This window comes from Pongo pygmaeus, chromosome 8 (genome assembly GCF_028885625.2).
Source record: "Pongo pygmaeus isolate AG05252 chromosome 8, NHGRI_mPonPyg2-v2.0_pri, whole genome shotgun sequence".
NCBI classification, from domain to species: Eukaryota; Metazoa; Chordata; class Mammalia; order Primates; family Hominidae; genus Pongo; species Pongo pygmaeus.
The window spans coordinates 120,642,761-120,666,003 of NC_072381.2; the positions used below are offsets into that span (position 1 = coordinate 120,642,761).

The window sequence follows — 23,243 nt, forward strand, 5'->3', positions numbered from 1 at the left end:
TGCCACCAGCGAAGTTCTTATAGATTCTTTGGTGGCATACTCTCTTTCTTTCCTTAGCAGTCCCAGCATGTACCTAGATGAGTTATGTTGATACCCAACCCAAGTTATAGGCCCTCTAGCCAGTACTGAAGATGTGAGCAGATTCTGACCTGGGCCACAGGTCTTGCTGGAGAGTAGCCTCTATATTGTGTTTAAGCAAAGGCAGAGTGCTATCTGTCTTTTAGGAGGGTAGGGTGGATCATTCTGCAGTGTCAGATGATTCAGGAAAATTTGGGAATTCAAAATTTGGGAAGATTTTAAGGAGCATCAACTTCTGATATTCCCATTTTGTGTGTCAGAGTCCTTTTTCTTCTGGGGCTTGACCTTCTTTAATTGGCAGATCTTCTGTAATTGGCAGTCTCTTTATATGGTACTGAGGAGACCCTCTGGCTTTATCAGCCTTTCATTATCTTTTTCTAGAGCTCACTGGGGCTAAGCAGTAGACATGCAATTCTAGTATCTTAATAGTTGTCCTTCCTCATGTTTTTCAAGCATCTAGTACTTCACTCTTGCTATACTATTCCCTTCTATTGGCATGCCTTCCTAATTTATCACTAGTTTAAGTTTCTGCAGTTGCTTGATGGCCACTTTGTGCCAAGAGCTATCTGTGCTCCACCTACCACCAAGGATGAGTTTTTCATTGCTAGCCTGACAATGTATGAGCCAGCTCTCAACTCCAACTTATTTCTTACTTTGTTATACCATTCCTGAAACAAGTCAGAGTTTGAGTCCTCTGGAAAGCAGACTCTGAGGTAGAGTTTAGTATTCATGATGTTAATTGGGAGTACCCTTACAATCAATGCCTTTGCAAGAGGTAGGGGGATGAAGCAGAATTAGACACAGGGAGAAGCTGAGTTGTGATGCTCGATGGATAACCTTAGTCAACCCTGTAAGGATTGACTGAAGGCAAAATAATTGGTCATACTTCTCCCATGTTGGGCTGGAATGGCCGGGCCTTTATACCACTACATTGATTAGTCATTCAATATGGGTCATTCTAGGAAGGGTGTGCCCTTGAGTGAAGTGGGCCTGTGTTCCTCAGGCAGTTTGTGAGGTAGCTTGCAACTGACTCTTCACTGACAGCGCTGCTAGCAACCCAGACAACAAGTTTTTTTTTGAATGATGATCTGGGCAGCATATATCCATGTCTACCAGAAATATCCAAACTTCACATGATTAACACCAAATAAAAATTTATTTTTCACCCTTTATACATGTTCATCATTGGTTGGCAGGGCAGATTTTTTTTATTATTATTATGCTTTAAGTTCTAGGGTACATGTGCATAATGTGCAGGTTTGATACATAGGTATACATGTGCCATGTCGGTTTGCTGCACCCATCAACTCATCATTTACATTAGGTATTTCTCCTAATGCTATCCCTCCCCAGGCCCCCAACCCCACAACGGGCCCCTTTGTGTGATATTCCCCCACCGTGTCCAAGTGATCTCATTGTTCAATTCCCACCTATGAGTGAGAACATGTGGTGTTTGGTTTTCTGTCATTGTGATAGTTTGCTGAGAATGATGGTTTCCAGCTTCATCCATGTCCCTGCAAAGGACATGAACTCATCCTTTTTTATGGCTGCATAGTATTCCATGGTGCATATGTGCCACATTTTCTTAATCCAGTCTATCATTGATGGACATATGGGTTGGTTCCAAGTCTTTGCTATTGTGAATAGTGCTGCAGTAAACATACGTGTGCATGTGCCTTTATAGTAGCATGATTTATAATCCTTTGGGTATATACCCAGTAATGGGATTGATGGGTCAAATGGTAATTCTAGTTCTAAATCCTTGAGGAATCGCCACACTGTCTTCCACAATGGTTGAACTAATTTACGCTCCCACCAACAGTGTAAAAGCGTTCCTATTTCTCCGCATCCTCTCCAACATCTGTTGTTTCCTGACTTTTTAATGATCGCCATTCTAACTGGTGTGAGATGGTATCTCATTGTGGTTTTGATTTGCATTTCTCTGATGACCAGTGATGATGAGCATTTTTCATGTGTCTGTTGGCTGCATAAATGTCTTCTTTTGATAAGTGTCTGTTCATATCCTTTGCCCACTTTTTGATGGGGTTGTTTGTTTTTTTTCTTGTAAATTTGTTTGAGTTCTTTTTAGGTTCTGGATATTAGCCCTTTGTCAGATGGGTAGATTGCAAAAATTTTCTCCCATTCTGTAGATTGCCTGTTCACTCTGATGGTAGTTTCTTTTGCTGTGCAGAAGCTCTTTAGTTTAATTAGATTCTGTTTGTCTATTTTGGCTTTTGTTGCCATTGCTTTGGTGTTGTAGTCATGAAGTCCTTGCCCATGTCTATGTCCTGAATGGTATTGCCTAGGTTTTCTTCTAGTGTTTTTATGGTTTTAGGTCTAACATTTAAATCTTTAATCCATCTTGAATTAATTTTTGTATAGCTGTAAGGAAGGGATCCAGTTTCAGTTTTCTACATGTGGCTAGCCAGTTTTCCCAGCACCATTTATTAAATAGGGAATCCTTTCCCCATTTCTTGTTTTTGTCAGGTTTGTCAAAGATCAGATGTTTGTAGATGTGTGGTATTATTTCTGAGGGCTCTGTTCTGTTCCTTGGTCTATATCTCTGTTTTGGTACCAGTACCATGCTGTTTTGGTTACTGTAGCCTTGTAGTATAGTTTGAAGTCAGATGGCATGATCCTCCAGCTTTGTTCTTTTGGCTTAGGATTGTCTTGGCAATGCGGACTCTTTTTTGGTTCCATATGAACTTTAAAGTAGTTTTTTCCAATTCTGTGAAGACAGTCATTGGTAGCTTGATGGGGATGGCATTGAATCTATAAATTACCTTGGGCAATATGGCCATTTTCATGATATTGATTATTCCTATCCATGAACGTGGAATATTCTTCCATTTGTTTGTGTCCTCTTTTATTTCGTTGAGCAGTGGTTTGTAGTTCTCCTTGAAGAGGCCCTTCACATCCCTTGTAAGTTGGCTTCCTAGGTATTTTATTCTCTTTGTGGCAATTGTGAATGGGAGTTCACTCATAATTTGACTCTCTGTTTGTCTGTTAATGGTGTATAGGAATGTTTGTGATTTTTGCACATTGATTTTGTATCCTGAGACTTTGCTAAAGTTGCTTATCAGCTTAAGGAGATTTTGGGCTGAGATGATGGGGATTTCTAAATATACAATCATGTCATCTGCAAACAGGGACAATTTGACTTCCTCTTTTCCTAATTGAATACCATTTCTTTCTTCTCTTGCTTGATTGCCCTGGCCAGAACTTCCAGCACAATGTTGAAGAGGAGTGGTGAGAGAGGGCATCCCTGTCTTGTGCCAGTTTTCGAAGGGAATGCTTCCAGGCTTTGCCCATTCAATACGATACTGGCTGTGGGTTTTTCATAAATAGCTCTTATTATTTTGAGATACCTTCCATCAATACCTAATTTATTGAGAGTTTTTAGCCTGAAGGGCTGTTGAATTTTGTCGAAGGCCTTTTCTGCATCTATTGAGATAATCATGTGGTTTTTGTCATTGGTTCTGTTTATATGATGGATTACATTTATTGATTTGCACATGTTGAACCAGCCTTGCATCCCAGGGATAAAGCTGACTTGATCGTGGTGGATAAGCTTTTTGATGTGCTGATGGGTTTGGTTTGCCAGTATTTTATTGAGGATTTTCACATCCATGTTCATCAGGGATATTGGTCTAAAATGCTCTTTTTTTGTTGTGTCTCTACCAGGCTTTGGTATCAGGATGATGCTGGCCTCATAAAAGGAGTTAGGGAGGATTCCCTCTTTTTCTATTGATTGGAATAGTTTCAGAAGGAAGGGTACCAGCTCCTCTTTGTACCTCTGGTAGAATTCAGCTGTGAATCCATCTGGTCCTGGACTTTTTTTGGTTGGTAGGCTATTAATTATTGCCTCAATTTCAGAGCCTGTTATTGGTCTATTCAGAGATTCAACTTCTTCCTGGTTTAGTCTTGGGAGAGTGTATGTGTCCAGGAATTTATCCATTTCTTTTAGATTTTCTAGTTTATTTGCGTAGAGGTGTTTGTAGTATTCTCTGATGGTAGTTTGTATTTCTTTGAGATCGGTGGTGATATCACCTTTATCATTTTTATTGCATCCATATGATTCTTCTCTCTTTTCTTCTTTATTAGTCTTGCTAGCGGTCTATCAATTTTGTTAATCTTTTCAAAAAACCAGCTCTGGGATTCATTGAGTTTTTGAAGGGTTTTTTTTGTCTCTATCTCTTTCACTTCTGCTCTGATCTTAGTTATTTCTTGCCTTCTGCTAGGTTTTGAATGTGTTTGCTCTTGCTTCTCTAGTTCTCTTATTTGTGATGTTGGGTGTCGATTTTAGATCTTTCCTGCCTTCTCTTGTGGGCATTTAGTGCTATAAATTTCATCTACACACTGCTTTAAATGTGTCCCAGAGATTCTGGTATATTGTGTCTTTGTTCTCATTGGTTTCAAAGAACATCTTTCTGCCTTCATTTAGTTATTTACCCAGTAGTCATTCAGGAGCAAGTTCAGTTTCCATGTAGTTGAGCGGTTTTGAGTGAGTTTCTTAATCCTGAGTTCTAATTTGATTGCATTGTGTTCTGAGAGACAGTTTTTTGTGATTTCTGTTCTTTTACATTTGCTGAGTAGTGCTTTATTTCTAATTATGTGGTCAACTTTAGAATAAGTGCGATGTGGTGCTGAGAAGAGTATATTCTGTTAATTTGGGGTGGAGAGTTCTGTGGATGTCTTTTAGGTTTGCTTGTTGCAGAGCTGAGTTCAAGTCCTGGATATCCTTGTTAACCTGTCTCAATGATCTCTCTAATATTGACAGTGGGGTGTTAAAGTCTCCCATGATTATTGTGTGGGAGTCTAAGTCTCTTTGTAGGTCTCTAAGGGCTTGCTTTATCAATCTGGGTGCTCCTGTATTGGGTGCCTATATATTTATCATAGTTAGCTCTTCTTGTTGAATTGATCCCTTTACCATTATGTATTGGCCTTCTTTGTCTCTTTTGATCTTTGTTGGTTTAAAGTCTGTTTTATCAGAGACTAGGATTGCAACCCCTGCTTTTTTTTGCTTTCCATTTGCTTGGTAGATCTTCCTCCATCCCTTTATTTTGAGCCTATGTGCGTCTTTGCATGTGAGATGGGTCTCCTGAATACAGCACACTGATGGGTCTTGACTTTGTCTTTTAATTGGGGAATTTAGCCCGTTTCCATTTAAGGTTAATATTGTTATGTGTGAATTTGATCCTGTCATTATGATGTTCGCTGGTTATTTTGCCTGTTAATTGATGCAGTTTCTTTGTAGCATCTATGGTCTTCATAATTTGGCATGTTTTTGCAGTGGCTAGTACTGGTTATTTCTTTCCATGTTTATTGCTTCCTTCAGGAGCTCTTGTAAGGCAGGCCTGATGGTGACAAATCTCTCAGCATTTGGTTGTCTGTAAAGGATTTTATTTCTCCTTGACTTATGAAGGTTAGTTTGGCTGGATATGAAATTCTGGGTTGAAAATTTTTTTCTTTAAGAATGTTGAATTTTGGCCCCTACTCTCTTCTGGCTTGTTGGGTTTCTGCCAAGAGATCTGCTGTTAGTCTGATGTGCTTCCCTTTGTGGGTAACCCGACCTTTCTCTCTGGCTGCCCTTAACACTTTTTCTGTCATTTCAACCTTGATGAATCCGACAGTTATGTGTCTTGGGGTTGCTCTTCTTGGGGAGTATCTTTGTGGTGTTCTCTGTATTTCCTGAATCTGAATGTTGGCCTGCCTTGCTAGGTTGGGGAAGTTCTGCTGGATAATATCCTGAAGAGTGTTTTCCAACTTGGTTCCATTCTCCCTATCACTTTCAGGTACACCAATCAATCAAATGTAGATTTGGTCTTTTCACATAGTCCCCATATTTCTTGGAGGCTTTGTTTGTTTCTTTTTAGTCTGTTTTTTCTCTGACTTTGTCTTCTCACTTTATTTCATTAATTTGATCTTCAATCACTGATACCCTTTCTTCTACTTGATTGAATCAGCTGTTGAAGCTTGTGCATGCATCATGAAGTTCTCCTGTCACGGTTTTCAGCTCCATCAGGTCATTTAAGGTCTTCTCTACACTGTTTATCCTAGTTAGCCATTCATCTAATCTTTTTTCAAGGTTTTTAGCTTCCTTGTGATGGGTTCGAACATCGTCCTTTAGCTCGGAGAAGTTTGTTATTACCTACCTTCTGAAGCCTACTTCTGTTAACTTGTCAAAGTCATTCTCCATCCAGCTTTGTTCCATTGCTGGCAAGTAGCTGCGATCCTTTGGAGGAGAAGAGGCACTCTGATTTCTAGAATTTTCACCTTTTCTGCTCTGGTTTCTCCCCATCTTTGTGGTTTTATCTACCTTTGGTCTTTGATTTTGGTGACCTACAGATGGGGTTTTGGTCTAGATGACCTTTTGTTGATGTTGCTGCTATTCCTTTCTGTTTGTTAGTTTTCCTTCTAATAGTCAGGTCCCTCAGCTGCAAGTCTGTTGGAGTTTGCTGGAGGTTCACTCCAGACCCTGTTTGCCTGGGTATCACCAGCGGAGGCTGCAGAACAGCAAATATTACTGCCTGATCCTCCCTCTGGAAGCTTCATCCCAGAGGGGCAGCCACCTATATGAGGTGTCAGTCGGCCCCTACTGGGAGGTGTCTCCCAGTTAGGCTACACGGGGGTCAGGGACCCACTTGAGGAGGCAGTCTGTTTGTTCCCAGAGCTCAAACGCCATGCTGGGAGAGCCACTGCCCTCTTCAGAGCTGTCAGACAGGGACTTTTAGTCTGCAGAAGTTGTCTGCTGCCTTTTGTTCAGCTATGCCCTTGCCACAGAGGTGGAGTCTAGAGACAGTAGGCCTTGGTGAGCTGTGATGGGCTCCGTCCACTTCAAGCTTCCTGGCCACTTTGTTTACCTAGTCAAGCCTCAGCAATGGCGGATGCCCCTCCCCCAGCCAGGCTGCCGCCTCGCAGTTCGATCTCAGACTGCCATGCTAGCAGTGAGCAAGGCTCTATGGGTGTGGTGCCTGCCGAGCCAGGCACTGGAGAGAATCTCCTTGTCTGCCGATTGCTAAAACCTTGGGAAAAGCGCAGTATTTGGGCAGGAGCGTCCCGTTTTTACAGGTGGTCTGTCACAGCTTCCCTTGGCTAGGAAAGGGAAATCCCCCAACCCCTTGTGCTTCCCGGGTGAGGTGATGCCCCGCCCTGCTTCGGCTCACCCACTGTGGGCTGCACCCAATGTCCAACTAGTCCCAGTGAGATGAACCAGGTACCTCAGCTGGAAATGCAGAAATCACCCATCTTCTGCATCGATCACACTGGGAGCTGCAGACTGGAGCTGTTCCTATTCGGCCATCTTGGAACACCCCTCCGATTTTTTTTTGGTCATTATTTAGGGACCCAGGCTGACAGAAGACATAGGCTTTCATTGCTAATCAAATGCCTCCAACCAGAACCACAGGTATTCCAGTAGCTTGCATTAAATTGATACATTCAACTTCTAGGGATTGTAAGAGTATAATTTTGTGCCAGAAGGAAAGGAACTGAAATATTTTGTTGAACAGCACAAATGTCTATCAAAAATATTGTATGTAATTCTTTTTTAAACTTTTAGTATAATTGAAGATGATGTCTTGGAGATAGTAATAAAGCTGTCACTTCTTACCACTACATGTATTGAAAGGCAAATAACTTCTAGAAGTAGAATTATGTTTTATTATTATTTGTCTAAATTAATTGCCTTCATGTATAATTACATTACTATTACTGTGCTGTAATGTTTCTCTTCTGTAGGACTTGTGTACTTTAAAAACAAAACAAAAGAAAACCAGAACATGACTGAGAGCATAAGGAATATTTTGTAAACAGTGGGATTAAATGAAAGTATACATACTTAAGAGTGAAACCCTCTAGCTACTTTCATCCACTTAGGGTCTTCCTAAAATGCTGTTATTCCGATTTATGGTTTCCAGGAAGGAGACTGGAAAATTATCTGAAGGAATCTGACCAGCCTAAGAGAAAGCATATAGAAATACTGACATTTGGAGGTCTGTAACTGAAATGGTTCTACCTGATCAGAATCCCAGAGGTCAACATGTCCTTCTTAAGCACTAAATTCCTAACGACTCTTGTGGTGCCTCACTCTTAAATTTTCAGCCAGTTATTATTTTGACAATTACAAAAAGTTACTAAATTTGACCAAAATGTCAAACGAGTAGGAAAAAATAAGAAATTAGAGGAAATAGAGATAATCCACAGAGGAGATTATAAGTTAAATCTTTATGGATAGAAGATGTTACATTTGTGAAGCAAAATGTGAGATTTTAATAAAAATAGTTAATTCAGAAAAGAAAAAAATGGGCTCTTGGAAATTAAAATTAGGAAAACAAATCAATGATCTGATGATAAAGTGAAGAATCTCCATAAAGTATTATGAATAATGGACAAGTGGAAAATAGGGTAAAAAATGAGAAATTTAAGATGACTATTCCAGAAAACTTTGTGTCTCAGTAATAGAATTCAAAAAGCAAAGAACATAACATTTTAGACAGGAAGGAAATTATCAAGTGAGTAATTCAAAAAATATGTTTGGGATTGAAGTACACAAATTTTAAGACTAAAAGAGCCTACTGAGCCCCAGAAAAATGAATACAAAAGACTCACAGCAAAGCTCATTACAAAAAGACAAAAAGAACCTAAAAACTTATATAGAGAGAAAATAAATAGGACAAATAAATCATGAGACTCGATAGCATCGTGCCTTACAAAAGCAATACGAGAAGCCAAGAGAGTGGACTAGTACCTTCAATATCTGAAAATGTTTTCCATGTTAGAATTCTAACACCAATCAAATCATACTAAAAGTGTTAGAGTGAAATAAAATTATTTTTTAGAATTGCAGATTCTCAAAAATATGCCTCCAATGTACACTTTATTTAGAAACTTCAGGATTATATCTCCTATTGAAATGTGAGATTAAATAAACAGATGAAATCTAAGAAATGGAATATATAACAGAGGAGAAATATGGAGGGAATCCTTATGATGATGTAATGGGCCTAGAGAGCAGTAAGTTCAGATTGGAGAAGAAAGATGGAGTTTCAGGAGGGATGTCTTTACAAAATAAATGAAATTGCCAGATAACTTGATGTATTAGAAGATATTGAGAAGAAATGTACACATCTGGCAAAGGGTTGGGGGAGAAATAGTGGTAGATATACAGAAAATTAAGCAAAAAAGTGAAAATATAATTTGTGGAGAAAGTAAGTTATTTAAGAATAAAAATGTAGTATGCTACCTGGCTTATCTGTGAATAATATCACAGATATATACTATCACAGATAATAAAAACTGAACATTAGCTGAGTGTGGTGGTGTGCACCTATAATTCCAGAAACTCTGGAGGCTGAGGCAGGAGGATTGCTTGAGCCCAGGAATTAATTTAGTCCAGTCTAGGCAATATAGCAATTCCCCATCTCTAAAAAACAAATAAGAAACTGAATATTGCTCTAAACAAAATTATAATATAAATGTATAGAGAATGGAGGGAGAGGAAGTATATGTGTGTAAGTCTGTGTAAGAGCTTAATTTTCACCGTCTGAAGAAGGAAGTCAGGCATATTATCTGAAACTGGGAACTAGGCATGCTGTTTAGGACAGATGAAAATACAAAAAACAAAAACAAAAACTCTTTATAGCTGTTTAGAATTAAAAGTGCTTGCCTCCGTGATTCTGGAATATGCTTTGGGAAGATAGGGGGCAGTGGATTTTTTTTTTTTGATATACCTTGTAGAAATGTTGGACTTTTGAGCTTCACACATGTATATATTTAAAAATGATAAAATAAAAGCAAACTATAACAGTACATAAATGATGGACAAGTTAGTGGTTCAAGGATAAATGTTCAAAAATTGGGAAAATTAGTGCATTGACATATACTTGGAACTATCTGGAAAATATGATATATGGGAAAAATTAAGTTTGATGCTTACCAGATATACAAAAATAAGTTCCAAAAAGATTGAAGACCAAAATAGTAAAAGCCAACTGAAAAACCTTTACTAGAAAATTAAAGATTAGTTTTAAAATCTGTTTACTGAATAAACAAGCACAGATCATAAGGTGACTTAAAGATAAGACCAACTTTCTGTAAAACAAGATTTCATAAACTAAGTGAAAAAAAGATGCTGTAGCATGGAAGAATATATGGTAATACATATAGCCAGCAAAGGATTAGTATCCAGAGTATTTAATCAATAATTATTTGAATTATTAAGAAAAAGACAAAAAGCAAATAGAAAAATGAGCAAGGCTTAAACAGTGATTTCATAGAAGACTAAAACAAATAACCTATATATGTGAAAATAAGTTGACTCACCAGTAACTGGAAAAATGTAAAATCAAGCCATTCATCAGATTGGTAAAAATTTAAAGTCTGACAGAACTACATGTTGTAGAGAATATAAAACAAGAGGAACTGTTGTACACTGCTAATGTGAGTCAACACAACTACTATGGGGAGCAAATTGGGAAAATCTAGTAAAATCGAAGTTATGTCTTTTCTTATACCTCTTGGAAATCTAGAGAAACATTCAAAATATGCACAAGATACATATAACAGTGAATATACCAACATGACTTGCAATAGGAAAAAATCTAAAAAAAGGCTAATTATTAATGACTTAATGGGTAAATATTTTGTATACTCATAACATGGAAAACTCTAACATGGTTACAGTGAGCACACAGTACCACTTGTATCTATAAATTTAAATGAGCTGTTGAATTGACATTTCTCCAAAGATATACAAATGTCCAATAAGCACATGAAAAGATGCTCAACATCACTAATCATTAGGGAATGCAAGTCAAAACCACAATGATATACTAATTCATACTCATTAGGATGGCTATGATTAAAAAAACAGAAGATAACAAGGGTTGACCAGGATGTGGAGACATATGAACCCTTTTGCATTACTGGTAAAAATGTAAAATTGTCCAGCTGCTATGGAAAACAGAATGGCAGTTTCTTAAAAAGTTGAACCCAGAATTACTATATGATCCGTTAATCAAATGGACCTCAAAGAAGTTATTCACCTTTGCATAGGTCTGATTCTTCATTTCTAACATAGGGTAATACCTGCTCAATCAATTTCACTGGATTCTTATAAAGACCATTTTAAGATATGCGATGAAAACACTTTGGAACTTTTATGTATACTTAATTTATAAAAGTATACAATTTATACTTTGTATAATTTATTTTGCACCAACCTAATAGTGCTACAAACATATAATGTACATTTATTAAAGTAACTCTAACATGTAAAATTGGCCATCTTAATCTTTATCATAGGCCTCTATGATAATATTTTCTAAAATGTGATCTTCAGAGCATTGACTCATGAGGATCTTAATAGGCATTATGTGAAAAGTGCTTCTTTGGACAAAACATTGGGAAAACACTGTGTTAAATAAAGTTAGGTTAGATTTCTGTACTTTTACACTCTCTCTTTGAGAATATTTAATAGGCAAATATACCATGTGGACTAAAAAGACAGATTATACAAACTAAATGAATACACTTTTTCGGGGGAGATTTGTGTTTCCTGGATTATACCTTAGCATGTACAAGTCAACATGTATTTTATTGTTCTCAGTCTTTCAGCATCATTTTCTTCCTTTTTTTTTTTAATTATACTTTAAGTTCTAGGGTTCATGTGCACAACGTGCATGTTTGTTACATATGTATACATGTGCCATGTTGGTGTTCAGCATCATTTTCTAAACTTACAGTTTTGGTTTTTATAATTTTTTGATGTTCATTAATAAAATATTGAGTTGAAACCAAATTTATTTTATTATTGTTATAGATGTAATTACTTAAATAAGAAAACAAGTAATTCATTACTTTAACTTTTACAACTAACTGTACTTAAAATGATTTTCTTGTTCCATAAAGGCTTTTACCTAAACAAAATTAATTTGTTTTAAAAAATCTTGTTATATCTATATGCTTTTATGAAATACCAAGGCATGCCTTTATAAATATGACATTTCTAAGAAGTTGAAATCTAAAACACTGTATTGAGAATGTTCCTAGTCACTGAATGATGAATTATTTTAAATCTCAAATTTACGTTAGTATATATGTCAGTTCTGAGTTTATATTGAAATAATACACATTTTTCTTAACCACTTTCCATAGTTTTTATATAGTTCATAGATTATTTATGATTTTCATTTTTTTATCTAGAAGTTTTGCAGTTAAAATAATTCGCTTCTACATAAAAAAGCTTTTCTTTTGAGAATTCAAATCATTAAAGTGATTTAAATGTTTTATCCTGATGATTATATTTTTAGGTATTCTTTCAGTGAACATTGTATATGCCATTGACTTTTGTATACGTACATGTCATATTTGATTTAGTATATAACTTTCAAATAGGTGTGCCCTATACTGACATTCATAAGTTTTACCTGGAATATTTAATAAATATATGTCTTCAAAATTTTCTTCCAATATAAAATACCTCTAAGTTCATTCTTTTCATTTTCTTGTTCTCATATGCTTAAAATTATTTGTGAGAATTCTAGGCAAGAGTTATTTTTATTTAATGAATAATGTTAGTTGAGTAATTATACTAAATTGTAGGTCATGGAAAATTAATGAGAATTTTTTTTTGCTTCCTGCTTGTGCATAGTACATCTTTAATTCGGCCAATGATGTTTTTATATTGTTTGTCTTAGTTTATTCTTTTATTTCATTTTTTGTTTTTCTGTTTTCTTTTTTCTAGCTTGTGATGAATGGAAAATACTACCAAAACCAAATCTTCATAGAGATGTCAACAGATTTGGACACTCTGCAGTAGTCATTAATGGGTAAAAGAAGCACATTTCCAATTTTTAGAGGGTCACTTATATCAGTCATACTATCCTCATATTCTGGTATTCTTTTTGAAAATTATCATTGGTACTTAATGGTATTGGATTTTATGCATCTCTTCTCTACCACAGAATACATTTTGATTTGTCAGTCGTATCTTTTTTTCCTTTCTTGTTTAATATATTTAAGGGACATGGGAGTAGGTAAAGGAAAGGTGCTGAGATAAGACATCAGATACCCTTTTATGTCATCCTGCCTTCTTTTCTTTTTCCAGAGATCAGATAAGGAATGACTCTTCTTTTAAAAAGATGGAACTGAAATGATAGGCTAGCCCCATATTTCTATCAAGGAGAACAAGGAAAGTGAGAAGAATTAGATTCTCATTTTAGTTCTGTCATTTACTAAATGTGTGATTTTTGACAAGTCTCTTAACTTCTCTGGACCTTAAAATCCTTATATCCATTGAGAAATTGGACTCAATGGTCATTACATTGCCTTCCCCATTTAAGTTAATATAATTTTTGTATTTCTATGGCAAAAATTTGGTAATTTGGAATCCAGTGACAGTAAACAATCTGCTAGCTCATTTAGTAGCTTAACATTTGTAAATCAGAATGACCTTTTTATAAGCCCATTTTATTACCACCTTATCCTAAATATGTAAAAATTCTTCACTATTGCCACTAAATGACTTAACCACAATGAAACTGTGTAACTGATGTCAATTGGCTGTCCAAACAGTAATAAATGAAAGCTGTGAAACATAAAACCTTTAGGGTTCTCTGGTTGATTTTTATTTTACTTTTTTAAATAATAAAAGACATTCTTGAAGACTTTTTTGACTGATTCAATTTATTATGTTAATAATATTTTTGACATGAAAAATACGCTGTTTTAAGGGCATCTCAACCTTTTTTGGCACTGCTTAGTATTAATTTAGTATTGTCTAGGCTTCTCTTTCCAGACTGAAATTTGAAAAATCTTTTTGATTATTTTACTCTTAGTTTTCTTATTTTAAAAGAATGAAACACCGTAAGAAGAACTCGGTATCTAATTTCAAAATTCTGTGTCTATATTGAAAAGTTATAATTCTAGATAGCAGTTCTAAAGTGTGTCTTGTCCATGTATAGCTATTATCTATTTTTTTAAAACATTGTTTACTACATTATTAAAAACAATACTTATTTTTCTGACAAAGGAATGTTGTATATAATCATTGTTTCTTTTCCTTTCTTGTATTAAAAATAAAACATGTTTTGAAGACTTAGTGTTTTCTTAATATATTAATATTTATAGAATATTTCATTATTTTCTCTGGAAAGTCTTCAAGAAATTATATAGTAGTTCCTCTGGTGTTTTTATATCATATCATATGCTAGAAATATGATTTTAAACAACAGTACTAACAAGTACTTAAAAATAGTATAAAATGTGTATTTAAATCTATGCTTATTTTTATAACTAAATCATTAGATAGAGACTTTTAATAGCGTTTCTTTAAGATTCTTGTTTTGTTTTTAATAGGTCCATGTATATATTTGGGGGATTTTCTAGTGTACTCCTTAATGATATCCTTGTATACAAGCCTCCAAATTGCAAGGCTTTTAGAGATGAAGAACTTTGTAAAAATGCTGGTCCCGGGATAAAATGTGTTTGGAATAAAAATCACTGTGAATCTTGGGAATCTGGGAATACTAATAATATTCTTAGAGCAAAGTGCCCTCCTAAAACAGGTAAATTTCTTTTTCTTTTCGTCTTTCTGGCAGCAAAATTTCTCTTCTACAGAAATAGAAATATCTTCTGCTTATAAGAGTTACTTTAGTAGCTACAGAAATGAAAAATTTGTATTACCATAATTAGGAATTCTAATGTTTGAACCTAGTGATTAATAATTTAATACCTTTATTGTTATTTTTAGCTTCATTTTTGAAATCTGTATATATAGTATACATATCAATATTTTATATATAACATGGTCATATATATGAATTATTTTCTAATATAAGTTTAAAATGCTTTCCAATACATCATTTCTAAGAAATGCTGTTAGATTCAAAGAAATAAAATGAAATAATTTATTTTCCATGTGGTATTTTTTTTTTCTTCCTGAATTATTGCCAAACCACACCATAAAGTAAAAAAATGCTATAGCATTTCATGACTAATGATCTGGTTTTATATTTCTTGTAAAATGGTGAATAAATAAATAAGACTTATGAAAAGTTACCAGTCAATTATTAGTCAGTTAGCTAATTAATTATTTGGATAACTATTCTTTGGTTTTTTAAGTGGTGAGAGTTTTTATACATTTTTGAGGTTACAATTAATAAATGTATTTTTAAATTTTACTAATCTATATTAATTCAGATGTCTTTTATATCTTTAGAAAGGATGATAAACAGTATTTGTTATGATGTTTTCTTTTGTATGTATAGTAATACACTTTGTTCAGTAAAATATATGTAAATCCTTTGACCTTCTCTAAAATATGTGAATTTATTTATTTTAGTTTATTTTTTGAGACAGAGTCTCACTCTGTCACCCAGGCTGGAGTGCAGTGGTGTGATCAAACTCTGTCTCCTGGGTTCAAGCAATTCTGCTGCCTTAGCTTTCCGAGTAGCTGGAATTACAGGCATGTGCCACCACGCCTGGCTAATTTTTGTATTTTTAGTAGAGATGGGTTTCGTGATGTTGGCCAGGCTTGTCTTGAACTCCTGACCTCAAGTGATCTACCTACCTTGGCTTTTAAAAGTTCTGGGATTGCAGGCATGAGCTACCGCGCCTGGCCCAAAATGTATGAATTTAAAATGGCTGTAGGATCCTTGTATATTGAATAATTAAAATGGGGATAAAAGGTCTCGAAAATCCTGTAAACACAATTGAACTACAAAAGTTATCTTAATCTTTAGAAAACTTACTTTGAAATTGAAGGTCATTTCTTTGGTTAAAAAATGTCTTAGTGATTCTTAATGATTCTTAAATAGATATTGTAAATTAACAAGAGTAAGATTTTCTTTTCCATGCTGATATGTTGTCTCCCATTTGTATTATAGCTGCTTCTGATGACAGATGTTACAGATATGCAGATTGTGCCAGCTGTACTGCCAATACAAATGGGTGCCAATGGTGTGATGACAAGAAATGCATTTCGGCAAATAGTAACTGCAGTATGGTTAGTATTTATGGGTAAATGGTGCTGTAGTTATAACAGACTGCTGCTTTATGATCATTAGCTTACCATTTAGTAGCACTGTAGGAAAAAAACACTTTACACATTAAGACACTTTGAAAGTATATAGGGAATCATTCACTTCTTGGCAAATTGTAAAGTTAGACTGGTTTGTTGTTCAAATTTGTCAGTCTAGATTCCATTTTGGATCCATCAACTTTACTTCTTTTCATGGATGAGACTGGGAACACTTTTTCAAAACTGATATTAAAAAAGACTATAACTATAAATGTTGTCTTCTGTGCTGATGAAAATAAGATTACATAAGTAGGTATTGAAATAATTTCCATTGGATTCCTGTCAGACATGCATTAGTGGTCGTGTGGTCTAGTGCTTTGTTTTCACATTTTGTGTGTAAGTTTAACCTGAGCTGTTGGTAGTAGTAGTTTCTCTTTTAACTGTCTATACATTAGTGGTTCTCAAGTTGAGGCAATTTTGTCTCACAGGGGACATTTCACAGAGACGTTTTGGTTGTCACAAATGTGGAGCTGCTATTGGCATCTAATAGGTAGAAGCAAGGGATGCTGCTAAACATTCTACAATTTTATAAAATTTTTTAAAGTCCTTTTTCATCTAAAGTAGAGTTTTAGCACTATTGACATTTTAAGCCCTATAATTATTTGTTTATTTGTTTATTTGTTGTGGGAGGGCTGTTCTATATATTGCAGAATAAAAAAACATAAAATATTTATGGTAGATGAAAATGGATTAAGAGCAGCAAAAATTAAGATTTTAAGTGGTAGCATCTAAACATTCTGTGTTATGTAGGAGATATCAACAAATCGAAGGGAAAAATTTTAAAAAGTAGTATTTAGTAGGATTAAATATTTTTTTGTTTTGTTTTGTGTTTTTGAGACAGAGTCTCACTCTATCACCCAGGCTGGAATGCAGTGGCATGATCTCGGCTCACTGCAACCTCCACCTCCTGGGTTCAAGTGATTCTTGTGCCAGCCTCCTGAGTAGCTGGGATTATAGGCAAGCACCACCATGCCTGGCTAATTTTTATATTTTAGTAGAGACAGGGTTTCACCCTGTTGGCCAGGCTGGTCTTGAACTCCTGGCCTCAAGTGATGTGCCCACCTCAGCCTCCCAAAGTGCTGGGATTACAGGCATGAGGCACTGCACCCAGCCCAAAGATTCTTTCATGGGCCTATAGCTTGAGTAAAAATAAATAGCATGGATACATATTTCCAACTCAATATAATGTATTATTTTTTCTTTTTTGGAATTTTTATTACTGAAAGTATCTACTTGTTTTTCAAGATAGCAGGCAGAGGTAAAAGGCAAAGAAAAGGGAGTTGAAACTAAGTAAAAAATTTGATTGTATAATTAAAAAAATTCTTCACTAATTAATAATTCAAAATATGTAAGTTTTATGATTTTAATCTAATATTCAGAACTTAAAATTGAGGGAAATTTGCAGTTACTGATTCATTAGATTGAACCCTTTTGTTTTCATACATACTCTGTTGTTATATACTTTCCAGTGATACAAGTTGTTTTAATAACAAGATATACTTCAATTTTATTTGAGTTTTAACATAAATATAACATGGTTATGCTTTGGAAATTTAAATTACGTTTGAAGATATCCACTAATATTCATCTAATGGGAGTTATTTTAGTAGAAGTCGGAGTTAAATAAAATAAGACATGGGAATCAGGGACTTGTATTACAGTTCTTCAGAGAAACAGAATCTGTCTATATATATATATACACATACACAGTTTATATATATAAATATATAATATATGTTTATATATTATATATAAATATTTGTTTATATATTTGTTTATTTGTTTATATATTTGTATATTATATATTTGTTTATATATTATATGTAAATATATAAACAATTTATTTGTTTATATATTATATATTTGTTTATATATCTATATATTTGTTTATATATTACATATTAATATATAAACAAATATATATAAATATATAAATATAATATATATTTGTTTATATATAATATATAAATATATGTATATATATAATGAGATTTATTATAAGAAATTGGCTCATGTGGTTATGAAGGCTGAAAAGTCCCAGGATCTGCCATATGCAAACTGAAGACCCAGGAAAGCTGATGATGTAAATTCTACTCTACGTATGGAGGCTTGAGAACCAGGAGTGCAGATGGTGTAAGTCTCAGTCCAAGAGCAAGAAAAGGCAGAGAGAGGAAATTCTTTCTCCCTCTACTTTGTTGTTCTTTCAGGTCCTCAATGGATTGGATGATGCCCACCATAGGGAGAACATTTTACTTTACTTGGTTTACCAATCAGTCTCATCCAGAACCGCCCCCGACAGGCATATCCAGAAATAATGCTTAGCTTAATATGTGGCCACCCCATGTCTTGGAAAAGTTGACACATAAAATTAACCATCACAAGTCTACCCCTTGTCAACTTGTCACCTATACATATCTACATAAACCATACTTAATTTTCAAATGAAGATAATAACAAGGTCATAATTCTACCTAACATGTTACAAGTATCCTGTGTACAACTGGAAAACACATCAATCTCTTTCCCAGAAAAGGAGGTAAAGTCCTTGAGTGATATTTACTCCTCTCCTTGATATTCTGTAACTTAAATACTATGATGTAAAATCAACAGTACTTAAATTCTGATATGAGCATCTTATGTTACATGATGAGGGAATAAGAGAGGAAAGAAAACAAAGATATTAACACACACACACACACACACAGATGTATTCTTAGCAAAATGAGGAGGAAATACAGTCCTTATTTCTGTAACTGATCATGTGGTTGTAGCTAATATTTATACGTATATTCTTTTTTTATTATACTTTAAGTTCTAGGGTACATGTGCACAATGTGCAGGTTTGTTACATATGTATACATGTGCCATGTTGGTGTGCTGCACCTATTAATTCGTCATTTACGTTAGGTATATCTCCTAATGCTATCCCTCTCCTCTGTCCCCACCCCATGACAGGCCCCAGCAATTCCTCAAGGATCTAGAACTAGAAATACCATTTGACCCAGCCATCCCATTACTGGGTATATACCTAAAGGATTGTAAATCATGTTCCTATAAAGACAAATGCACACGTATGTTTATTGCAGCACTGTTCACAATAGCAAAGACTTGGAACCAACCCAGATATCCATCAATGATAGACTGGATTATACGTATATTCTCACCTAACCATTCTGTATTTCCTTTACCTTCAGCAAGCACCTTACCTGCTTGTGGTTTTTTATCTGTTGGGGTGACTCAAACCTTTATTCTTGAAGGGTCATTCTTCATTAGTAGTCCTGCTTGAATTGGATTGTTGTAGTTTTCCATTGATCTTAATCACAGGGTAATATAATTTGGACATTTGTCCCTGCCCAAATTTCTGTTGAAATGTAATCCCCAGTCTTGGAGGTGGGGCTTGGTAGGAGGTGTTTGGATTACAGGAGTGGATCCCTCATGAATGGCTTGGGCCATCCGCTTGTTGATAAGTGAACTCTCGCTCTGGGTTCACTTGAGATCTGGTTGTTTAAAAGTATGTGGCACCTCCACCTCCATTCTCACTCTTGCTCCTATTCTGCCATGTGAGATGCTTGCTGCCACTTTGCCTTCTGCAATGAGTAAAAGTTCCCTGAGGCCTCTGCAGAAGCAGAGCAGATGCTGGTGCCACATTTCCTGTAAAGCTTGCAGAACTGTGAGCCAACTAAACCTCGTTTCTTTATGAATTACCCGATTTCAAGTATTCCTTTATAGCAATGCAAGAATGGCCCAACACACAGGGTGTAGGGTATGGTAATACTGAAAGATGCCATAAGGGATCTCCTGTATTCTAGACATATTCTTCCTAGCCTCCTGTGTGAAGTAGCCGTTCAGTTTCCCTGTACTAGAAGCAGTCACCCCAACCAGCACAGTAACTCTTCTTTGACTGATGATTTAGAGGTGTAAGGAACCCAAAGTGGCCAAGTGGCAGTCTTAATTTCCAATTCTATGGAATCAGTGTTGTGTTTTCTGGAAAAAATTATTCCTTCCTCTGGAATTAAGACATCTAGGTCAGCAAAGAATAAGGTCACAGGAGTAGGAAGAAACATTTTGCTGATGAATTACTAGGGAAAATAGTGAGTAGTACCACTCCCATTTCCACCCCTTGATTCTTGGGCCCATATATGCTGGCTGTGAGAGAAAAAGCACCATATATTGGATGCTGACCCAGAGCTTATGTGGCTTTCTGGAGAACCCTTCTCTCAGCCTTGCAAGGTATTACTACGTAGCTGGCACTGTAACTGAATCGTGAAAAGCCCATTCCACTGTTTTATGAAACAAGTTGCTTGACAATTGTAGGGAACATGATAAGACCAATGAGCATAGGCCCATTGCTGTCCTCCATGTGCTGTGATGTGAGTTCCTTGGTCAGAAGCAATGCTGTGTGGAATACCAAGCTAGTAGAGAAAGAATTCTGTAAGTTTACTGATGGGAGTTATGGCAGAAGCATTGTGAGCAAGGAAGGCAAATCTATTGCCAGAATAAACGTCTGTTTCAGCAAAAACAAAATGCTTCCCTTTCCTTGATTGAAGCTGTATCAACCTGCCTCCAGGTAGCTGGCTGATTACCTAGGGGGATGGAACCATATCAGGAGCTCAGTGTTGGTTTCTGCTACTGGCATATTGGGTACTCAGCAGTGGTCATAGCCAGGTTGGCCTTGGTGGATGGAAGTCCATTTTGCTGAGCCCATGCATAATCTCCATCCCTGCCACCATGGCCACTTTGTCCATGAGCCTGTTGGGTGATGACACAGGTGGCTAGGGAAGAAGGTATCCACAGAAGTGGTCATCTTATACATGTGATTATTAAAATACTCTTTTACTGATGTCACCTTTTGGTAAACATTTATGCTGGATACAAGTATCTTCACTGATTTGTCATTCAGTGAGATCTGTCCACATCCCTTTTCCACAAATTTTTTTTTGTCACCAATTTTCCATTCATGTTCCTTCCAAGTTCCTGACCATACAGACAAACCATTGGCCACAGCCCATGAATCCATACATAATTGCACATCTGGCCATTTCTTCTTCCAAACAGAATGAACAATGAGTAGCACTGCTTGATTTTGCCCACTGGGAAGATTTCCTTTCACTACTGTACTTCAGGGAGGTCCCAGGAAGGGGTAGCAGAACTTCAGCAGTCCTTTTTTGGGTGGTACCTGCATATTGTGCAGAACCATCTGTAAATGAAACCAGTCTTCTCTTCCTCTGTCAAGTGATCTAGGGAACTTCTCATGAAGCGATAGGTCAGACTGGGAGAGAGAAGGCAGTATGGCAGAAGTGGGGATTGTGGGCATTTGGGCCTCTTCATGTGACTTAGTTGCTCCTTCTGGGCCTCCTTGAGCCTGATCATGTATATACCACTTTTATTGATAGAGTGCTGCTGTGCATACCCAACCTCATGGGTTGGTGGGTCAGATAACACCCAGTTCATGATGGGCTGAAATCACATGATAATTTGGTGGCCCATGGTTAAACATTCAGTTTCTATTAAGGCCCAGTAGCAGACCAAGAGCTGTTTCTGCTAAAGGAGAGTAGTATCTGCAGAGGATGGTGATGTTTTGCTACAAAATCCTAAGGGTCTGCACTGTTATTTGCCTACAGGGGCCTGCCAAAGGCTCCAAACAGCATCCTGTCTGCCACTGATATTTCATGTACCATTGCATCTGCAGGATCATGTAGCCCAACTGGCAGAGCTTGTATAATAGCCTGGACCTGTTGCAGAGCCCTCTCTTATTCTGAGATCTACTTGGAATTCGCAGCTTTTTAGATCACTTGGTAAATGGGTCAAACTAACATACCCCAATGAGGAATGTGTTACCTCCAAAATCCAAAGAGGCCTATTAGACATTCTCCCTCTTTTTTCTTTTGGTTATAGGAGAGGCCAGAGGCAACAACTTAACATTCACCTTTGAAAGGGATATCTTCACATGCCCCGTACTGCTAGACCCCTAGAGATTTCACTGAGTTAGAAGGCCCCTGAATTTTAGATGAATTTATTTCCCAACCTCTAACACCAAATATCTTGCCAGTAAGTCTAGAGTAGTTGCTACATCTTGCTCACTAGGTCCAATCTGTGTGATGTTATCAATATTATGGATCAGTGTGATGTCTTGTGGAATGAAAAGGCAGTTAAATTCCTCAGAACTAAATTATTACATAGGAGTGGAGAGTTGGTATACTCCTGAGGTAGAACAGTGAAGATGTATTGCTACCATTGCCAGCTGAAAACGAACTGCTTCTAGTAATCTTTACTAACAAATTTCAAGAAAGAAGCATTTGCCAGATGTTTAGCTGCTTGCCAGTTGCAAGGGAATGTGTTAATTGCACAAGCAATTAAACCACATCTGATAAGGCAATTATAATTGGTATTACCACTCGGTTAAGCTTATGGTAATTCACTGTTATTCTCCAAAATCCGTCTGTCTTCTGCATAGACTAAATAGGCAAATTCCATGGGAATATGGTGGGAATTACCACCCCGGCATCCTTTAAGTCCTTGATTGTGGCACTAATCTTTGCAATCCCTCCAGGAATGGAGTATTGCTTTTGGCTTACCATTTTTCTACATAGAGGCTGTTTAGTGGCTTCTTCTTGGCTTTTCCCTCCATAATTGTCCTCACTCCACAGGTCAAGGAACCAGTGTGAGTTTTCTTTCAGCTGCTGAGTATGTCTATTCCAATTATGCATTCTGGAACTGGGAAAATAGCCACAGGATGGGTTTGGGACCCAGTGGGCCCACTGTGAGAGGGACCTGAATTCCATTGATCATCTGGCAGTCACAAGCCTCTGACTGGTGGCCCACAGTGATGTTTTGGGTCTCCTGGAATTAATGTCAGTTTAGAACCAGCATCTAGTACTGATACTGATTATTTCCCTTTCCCCAGAGCATAGTTAGGATTTAGTAGGATTTCTATATATTTTACTCCTAGGAACAACCTCATGCTCAACTCACCAATGCCATAGATGTAAGCAAGTCAGACTATTCCAATTGCTGCTTTAACTCTGCTGTTCATCATAGTAACCTCACCCACCTTACCTTTGTTAGTTGAGTGCTGCTACCTGGC

The 23,243-nt window shown here is 36.3% G+C and overlaps 1 protein-coding gene across 3 annotated transcripts in view; it reads left to right on the top strand.

The window, feature by feature from the left end:
• The window catches only part of ATRNL1 (attractin like 1), an 839,395-nt gene that overhangs the window by 156,753 nt on the left and 659,399 nt on the right, over window positions 1-23,243 (top strand). For all 3 annotated transcript variants that reach the window (XM_054503866.2, XM_063670302.1, XM_063670303.1), the window contains exons 11-13: window positions 12,824-12,908; window positions 14,437-14,645; window positions 15,966-16,084. In XM_054503866.2, the coding sequence (XP_054359841.1) occupies window positions 12,824-12,908; window positions 14,437-14,645; window positions 15,966-16,084 (413 nt within the window). The remainder of the gene's footprint in view (window positions 1-12,823; window positions 12,909-14,436; window positions 14,646-15,965; window positions 16,085-23,243) is intronic.